The sequence below is a fragment of the Pterocles gutturalis genome, unplaced genomic scaffold (assembly GCF_000699245.1).
Source record: "Pterocles gutturalis isolate BGI_N339 unplaced genomic scaffold, ASM69924v1 scaffold32105, whole genome shotgun sequence".
In the NCBI taxonomy this organism is placed as follows: Eukaryota; Metazoa; Chordata; class Aves; order Pterocliformes; family Pteroclidae; genus Pterocles; species Pterocles gutturalis.
Genome location: NW_010141856.1, coordinates 37,448 through 45,382, shown reverse-complemented (window position 1 = coordinate 45,382; position 7,935 = coordinate 37,448). Strand labels below are relative to the sequence as shown.

Sequence of the window (7,935 nt, the reverse complement as noted above, 5' to 3'; positions counted from 1 at the left end):
GTTAACCCCTTCTCCTTCCCCTCCTTCCTCGCCTTAAACCCTCTCCCTGGTTTTGTTGCGGTGCCCTCCACCTGTGCACGGCAGGTCAGGTCGGAGCTGCAGCCTGCGCTTCCTTGTACAGATACCCCGGTGCCCTATCACGGGATTGCTGCGGGTGCTGCAGTCCGGAGGCGTGGCAGTGCCTTGGGAAGGTTCAACACTGTTGTTTCGCAGGGGAATGATGCACCCAACACACACGCCTGCAGGCTGCTCAGATGTGTAACTCGTCCCTGGAGGATCTGACTGTTACCGGTGGGGTTACAATGCAGAGATGGGCTCTGTATAAAAACTATCTTTAATGGGCTTTACTTTATGGATGCCACTGACAGCCTTCTGCAACGCCCAAATAATTCAGAACTGTTCAGCTTACAGGTGGTCTCCAGTAAGCCGTCTCATCTTGCCTTGCAGCGAGTGTCACAACTCTCAGACATCTACTGTGGATTAGATAAACATTGAGAAAACAAAGCTAAAATAGTGCTATTTGATTTGCTGTCCAGCCAGCCTGTGTGCTAGGGTTTTGCAGTATTTTAGGTGTTTGCAGGAGAGGAAGAGCCTTTAAGCAAAAATATGGGTAACTTAATCAAAAGACCTCATGCGGTTTGGGGTGTGTGTTAATCTTGGAGAGAAATTAGGGTGGTTTTGATCTTGTGCTCAGTGTTATGCTGCTGAATCTTTCATGCTTTATGATCTAATGTTTGTTGTATTTTAACCTAATAAATGTGTAAGACAATTCTGCATTAAACATACAAGGAAAGTTATAACTTACTGTCTTTTTGTTTGGTTGCAGTGGTTGAAAAATTTGACTACGTTTTTCCAGAAAACGGTCTTGTAGCGTACAAAGATGGGAAGTTCTTGAGCAAGCAGGTAAGTGTGAAATTTCCAGTAAAATGAAAGAGAAATTTTCTAAACAAGTTTTTGCTCTGTTGGTACAGTGCAGTCCTCTATAATCACCCTTCTAAAGCCAAAATTGCTGCTATTTTCATGTGTGACTTCTGTAACAGATCATTTATTTGGCTTTGCGATTCATGTAATGACAGCCTGCACCTTCAGCTTTATTCTTTGGGGTATTCCCAAAACCAAAAGCCATTGGAGTCTGGGGTGTCTGACTGAATAACAACAATGAAAACCCTGGAACAGCCTTTCCCTCAGCCTGTCATGGATAGGAAATGTGGCCAAGCCCTCTGCTCCTGGAGGTCCTATGGAACATGGCATTCTATAGCTGATGTCTGCTGGGCCTTGGGATTCAGAAAGTTTCTTGTAGCTGCTTTTTAGTATTAATTCAGAATGCACATTCGGATGTGCTGCATAAGCTAGAAGTAAATACTCTAAATCAATACAAACATAAATCTGATTCTGGATACCCTAATCACCTTCCTCAGTTCAACATTAAGCAATGGAGAACGGAGCTCCTGGCTGAAGCTGCTGGCTGGAGCAGTGGTTTCCAATTCACTGCAGTAACGATCTCCATTTCTTCATGCTTGGCTACAGTAGACATGAACTTCTTGTTTAAGTCTGCCAACACTATTTCCTTCTAAAGGAGGTACTAGTAGGGAGCATACTAAATGAGAGTTTGGTGTTACAGTTCCAAAAAACCCAAAGTAAACAAAAATGAGAGCGTTTAGCTACTACCGCGTGTGTATCGACTGAGAGTTACTTGTTGAAGGCACGTTTCTTTGTGGTATTAACCATGCCCGATTATCCAGTGTCTGTGTTTTCCATGTGACTTGTTTTTAGACTCTCAAATTCTGGACCCTTGGTTGAGTGGTATCTATTTTGTTAGAACATTCAGGGTCACCTGGGTGAGGACATACTTCAAGATCTGATCAACTACTGCCTGAGTTATATTGCAAAGATTAAACTGCCTAAGAAAAGGTATGTGCATACAAGCATCTCAGTGTCTCCATGTTACAGCATTGAGCATCAATATGTAAAGCAGGCTGCTCAGCAAAACATGAATAATTTGTGTCTTCGGAACACTGCATACATGAAACGGGGCTCAATCTCCGCCTACAAAGACAAGGTCGCAGCTGGAGCACAGGATTTGAAATACTCATTGAGTATTTTTATTTAAGAGGGAAGGTAGTTCAGTTTTGAAGTAGGAGTACTTCCTTGACATGTTTGGAATTTGGCAGCATACTGTTTTCCAGAGATTAGAAGCATGCAGTAAGCCCAGTTCTGTGTGACACGTGAGGGTGCAGCTGCTCCAGACATTAACACGTACCATATGGGAGGCCAGCTAGAAACGCTGCCGAGATTGCTCAAAATTTTGCCACTTCACCCCAGAGCTGACAGAGTGGCCTGTCAGGGTCTGAGAGTCAGGTTGACAGAATGACATACTTTTAAAACCAGATCATACTTTTAAAAGTCAGTAAGGATGATGTTGAGGTTGCTGGATTCAAGTTAAAGTCCAAAAGACTCCTTGATGCCAGAGCTATTGGTTCCTGCATGCTGGTTTTTATGCATACAATGTGAGGCTGAAGGAGACATCTGATACCCGTTGTCTTCAGAATGAAATGAAAGTTCATTGCGATGTTCAGCATGTTGAGCCATTTTTCATCTATTTTCTGTCTCATTAATCAATTCTTTTTCAGGGGCACTTTTATTGAGTTCCGAAATGGGATGTTAAATGTGTCTCCCATTGGAAGAAGCTGCAGCCAGGAAGAAAGAATTGAGTTCTATGAACTTGATAAAGTGAGTTACAACTCTTGAAAAGTATCCAGCTCTTCTGGAAGAGACAGTTATGGCCAGGTTATGATTTTTAAAAAGCTTTTATACTTTATGCAATTTTTTTCATTTTAATCTTTTCCATGTGGTTTAACTAACTTCTTAGTTTGGACCCCAGGAAATACACTATAGGGTTTTTTTTGTTGCAATAGTTAACAATGATTACTTGCAGAAGGGGCAGGTTTGGCTCATGTTTCTTTTAACCCTTTATCCAGCGTACAGAACATCCTACCTCTACACACAGGGTTCCTGAAAAACCCTGTTGTAGATAAGACCATTCTTATTTGGATTGCTCTTTAGTATACCAGCCTATATCCATTCAAATCAATAAAACTATTCCTGTTCTTGTCAACTCTTTAAAGCCTTTTAAAGCAGAATTCAAGAGCTGAAGTCAAACTGTTCACCACTTATTTTCCTTTGTACACAGCTAAATGTGCAAGGCTGAAATTAATCTGAGCCATGGTATGAGAGTTCTGTTCCCTGCTACACCATAACAAGTGTTTCTGACCTGATACAAGAACTGAAATCTAATTCCTCAAAAGCAGCCTTTGCCTGTGACTCAGTTAATGGATGCTGAAAGATATCTAAGCCCAAGGCATTCTGAAAATACCCTCTGGGGAGTATATGGCATCAGAAACTTTGTACCAGTTTTGAGACTCTTCCTATGCCTCAGTCTCCCCATTTGTAAAACTGAATTTTACTGGGAGTCGAAGCATACTTCCTTAGTATTTTAAGATTTTCAGGTAGAAAAACAAGTATCACAGCATGTATGTGAAGTTTAGCTCTCATTTTTTTACAAGTTGGTAGCAGATTGAAGTAGAAATACTCTCAGCATGCTTTCAGTGATAATAAAATATAGTTATATCACACTAGTCCTGGTACTCAGGCCTAGTATGATATAGGTGGTTTTTTGGGTTCTCTTTTTATTGATGAATTAATGTAGCATGTAACTGATGTTTGGTTTTGTTTGGTTTCTTTTTTTTGAACAGAAGGAACATATAAGAGAGAAATTTGTAGCTGATTTACGAAGAGAATTTGCAGGAAAAGGCCTCACATTTTCTATAGGTATCACATTTTAAAAGAATTTCATTTAAAACATAATTTAATTTAAATTTCACTTAAATCACACCTTCTTATGGGTATGAAGTATCCTATCTCATTTGTGTGACAGTTATCTCTGGGGGTGGTTGCAGGCATTGCATGCAAGCCTAAGCCTCTTCTTCTTAGGCTTTCATTTGGTACGTTTTAGTTGAAATACATCCACAAAGAGAACTTCATTGCTTGTCATCAGTTCATTGTCTTTGAATGTCAGTTGTGTGACTGATTCTGCTCATTTTGAAACATATTACATACTTCTGATTAGTCAGAGTTGTTGCTGTGAATCAATTTTGATCAGAAATACTACATCAGTACTGTTCCCATAGCCCTTGGTTCTTCAGCTCTGTAGCTGCAGTGTGTGGGAGGAAGGAGAGGAAAGAAAATCCAAAAGCAAGTGCAAGTTTAAAGAGAAAAGTGATAATAAGAGGGAATTAATTTTCCATGCATCTTTTATTTCTTTCCCTCTCCCCCAATATATTACCACATTCTTGCCCTTTATTATTTTTCAGAATTATAAAAAGACATGGTTGCCATTAGTGCTGTGGTATTGAAACACTGGGGCAGAAATTAACTGTACTATAGCTCTCCTAACGCTTGCTGTAAATACCATTTTGACACCCGCTTCAGCTGGGAATGACACTTTCTGGTATTGGTAAAGTCCAAGGATTTGGAACTGGAACAGCTGTTGTCCTGTTAGGCTGTGTTAAAAAGGCTGATTTCTTCCTTTTTCTATTCTGAAAGCTTTAGAAAGTCTTTTGCATCACACTTTATGGCTGTACATATACCAATGGCTGTATTAATTCATGTAGTTTCTTTCTAAAAGTAAAAAGATTAAATGTAATTTTAAAGAAAAGGTTCGGTTTGTAGCAGAACAGTCAGTGTTTGGGAACATGCTAAGACTTTCATATTTGTTTAATGGGTAAATAATCTGTAAATCACAACTGTAATAACTGATACCCTATAAAACACTTTCTGCACTTGTAATACAACTTATCTCCAGGGTCTCATAAAATTTCTGTGACTTCTGCAAAAGCTCCCTCTACCAAAAATGTTTCCTTGTTTAGTTTTTCCTCACTTATTCTCCCCTCAGAATGTGTTCTTATAATAAAATTAAGTTTGCTTGGTTCATGTCTATCTCAGGAGGCCAGATAAGCTTCGACGTGTTCCCGGATGGATGGGATAAGAGGTACTGCCTGGGAATCATTGCCAATGATGGATATAAGACTGTTTATTTCTTTGGAGACAAGACTATGCCAGTGAGTATACTGTTCTGTATATACATTTCAGAGCTTCTGTTTTAAACCACAAGCACCTTAGGTTCTAACCAGTGGCCTTATACCTGGCAAGAACTGAAGTAAATTTAAATGTGGACGTGTGTCCGTGTTCAACTGGCTGTGCAGTACTGGTCAGCATAATGCATTATGGAGACAGCCACGAGCATAGATTTTTCTTCTGTTTCCTGAGGCAAACACAGTGTTCTTGACAGACTTAATACTGGAATATGTTTTTAAATTGAAATTCTAAAATTACGTTAAATACCTAGGTGACACAGCTATATAAAACTCATTATCCTGTTTGGTTATTGTAGATTGATGCTTCTTGTTGGCTAGTGATTATTAAATGCATTTATTTTCCATTGAATTTAATATGTTCCTTTGCTAAGCACTCTGTCTCTACATTGAGGAACTGAAATTATATGTAATCCCTGTCACTAGTCATTAGAGAGAGCTGAACAGCTCTGCAGGGTGATTCAGGGGCTTTTGAAAATACGGAGCAGGGACCTGACTGGAGCTAGTGAGGGCAATGGCAAGCACAAGGACTTGGATGAAATTAAGGCTGTCTGAACAGGGCCAAGGGACAGTGTCGGGCTTAGTTTTATAACAACTTACAGTTTTATAACTTATAAAGAACTTTATAAACTTAAAAAAGACCAAGTTCTGTAAGAAAAAGAAAGACAAGCTTTAAATGAAAGGGGTTTTTTCCCCCCTTGACACCAGCTGCAGAAGTAATCACCTGTCCCTCTGGCATAGAGTTTATGGACAGTTGATAGTTGGCAGTGAAGCATATTTGGAGTTTTGAAGGAGCAAGTGTTGCTGCTGACTCACGGGAAAGCAGGGTGGCAAACAACGTACAAAAATTAGGTACTGCTTCCTGTAGTGCATGAATTAAAAGTCAGTACTGGGTTGCCGTACGAAGCTAAACACACGGGTAAACTTATGCTGACTGAGAGTTCTGCTCTTTCGAAGCTAAACACACGGGTAAACTTATGCTGAGAGTTCGGCTCTTTCATTACCAGTTCTAACATGCAGATAAGGAAGTTCTCACACAAGTGTTTGTGGTATGCAGCAGAAGTTTCAGCACAGGTGTGCTATAAATCCATTATGCAAAGTCTCAGAATGGTGGTTTGCAGTTTTTTAGCTTTCTTGAAGACATGTCAGACAGGACTTATCTCCCTTCTCTTCAGAATTTCCTTTATGCGTACCTTTTCCACCCCAGGACTGTGAGTATACATTAAGCTAAATAACATTAAACCTTTTGCTGTCTTCCTCTTCTGTTTTCAGGGAGGGAATGACTATGAAATTTTCACAGACTCCAGAACAGAAGGCCACAGCGTCACATCCCCACAGGATACAAGAAGAATCTGTGAAGAGCTATTTTTTAAATAAAGGATTTTTAGAATTTACACTTAGAAAATGGTTAAGACAGGTTAATAACTCAAAACATCTTTCTTCATTCTGTATTGTTTTTTGTAATTGGCCAGTCATTACAGAAGGGAAGCTGCTATTTAAAAGATTAATATTTTAGAAGGTTTTTTTTTTTAAATACTATATTATGCTATCAAGACAGGAATTATAAGACAGTGGAGATTTTTTTTCTTTAAAATGCAAAGATGAGTAAAAGAGACAGGTTTTATTTCTTTCTGGGGGTGGGAAGGTAGAAATGAGCCAGAAGTCCCTGACCTCACACATATCCCAGTGCACGGTCAGAAGGTGCATCGAGTCTACCACCACTGGGAAGGCTGGTGCTAAAGTTACCTCCTCGGTACAGTTGTGGTGCCAGTGCACGGTACGGTTTATGGTAGCTACACTTTTTGCAGACTTTTTAAATCTAAAAAATTATTAATTAAAGCAACTTGAATAGTAGCAAAATTACATTTCTGATTTTCCTGGTAAGACATGAAGGGTAGATGAGATTTTAGTACTAAAAAAAATGTTCCTATTAAAATTCAAGTTGAAGCATAACAATCAATGTAACTGTTAATATTACTTTTCTCAGCTGGCATTAGGAAAGTAATCTTGTGTATGAACAGTTTAATTTAGTAAAGGAGAATAAAATCTCTTTTTATCATGAAAAATTACTGTATCAATTTGTTATTTTGGCAAATAAAATATATAAAGCAGACCTGTTGTATGCTGCCTGTCTGTACAAATAAACGATGGACTTGAATCTTTCCAATTCCAAGTTTATGTGATACTTGTGCAGTAACAAAGGGGAGAATACAATCTTTTGTGTACAAACCAAAATCCCTCAAAGGGCTTACAAAAAAAGAAGGGGGAGCCATAATGCTCTCATGCATCAGAACTATATTTTTTTCTAATGCTTCTCATGTGCCTACTTCCATAGGGTAATTCAGCCTCAGCCATTCTAGTGGGTGCAGACTTTGGACCAGAACCATCTGTAGTGCAGGAAGGCTCTTTAAAGATTGACAGATTTTAACAGCTGCTGCTTTATGTGTGCACATGTGTGATGTATCTGATTATTTGGTTGCTCAAAGCATGGTTGTGTCTATGTTTGCAGAGAGTTACCCTTGTAAAACATCCTGCGCAGGACCAAAACCAGATTTGTTTTCAGCTTCAACTACACTCACCTGTGTGCACATACCTGCATATGTTCAAATCATAAAAGTTAGCTTCCTAGTCAGTCCTGCACAGCCATTGCCTGTAGCTAAGGTTTATCTTCTGCCTCTTGTGCCAACAGATGAGAAGCAAACAGTCTGTTCCTCTGGGGGGAGAAAAAAAAAAAAACAGAAAACAAAGAAAAGCATCCCACAATGCTGAGTCCCTTCCATCCTTC

At 39.3% G+C, this 7,935-nt stretch overlaps 1 protein-coding gene across 1 annotated transcript; it reads left to right on the top strand.

Annotated features, from left to right (window-relative positions):
• Nucleotides 1–826: 826 nt before the first annotated feature.
• PMM2 (phosphomannomutase 2) lies at nucleotides 827–6,527 on the top strand (the record flags this gene model as incomplete). Its single annotated transcript, XM_010084181.1, has 6 exons — nucleotides 827–903; nucleotides 1,820–1,911; nucleotides 2,631–2,730; nucleotides 3,753–3,828; nucleotides 5,002–5,117; nucleotides 6,423–6,527. Coding segments are annotated over 6 exons (566 nt in total), but the record flags the coding sequence as incomplete, so codon positions are not given.
• Between the last annotated feature and the right edge of the window lie 1,408 nt (nucleotides 6,528–7,935).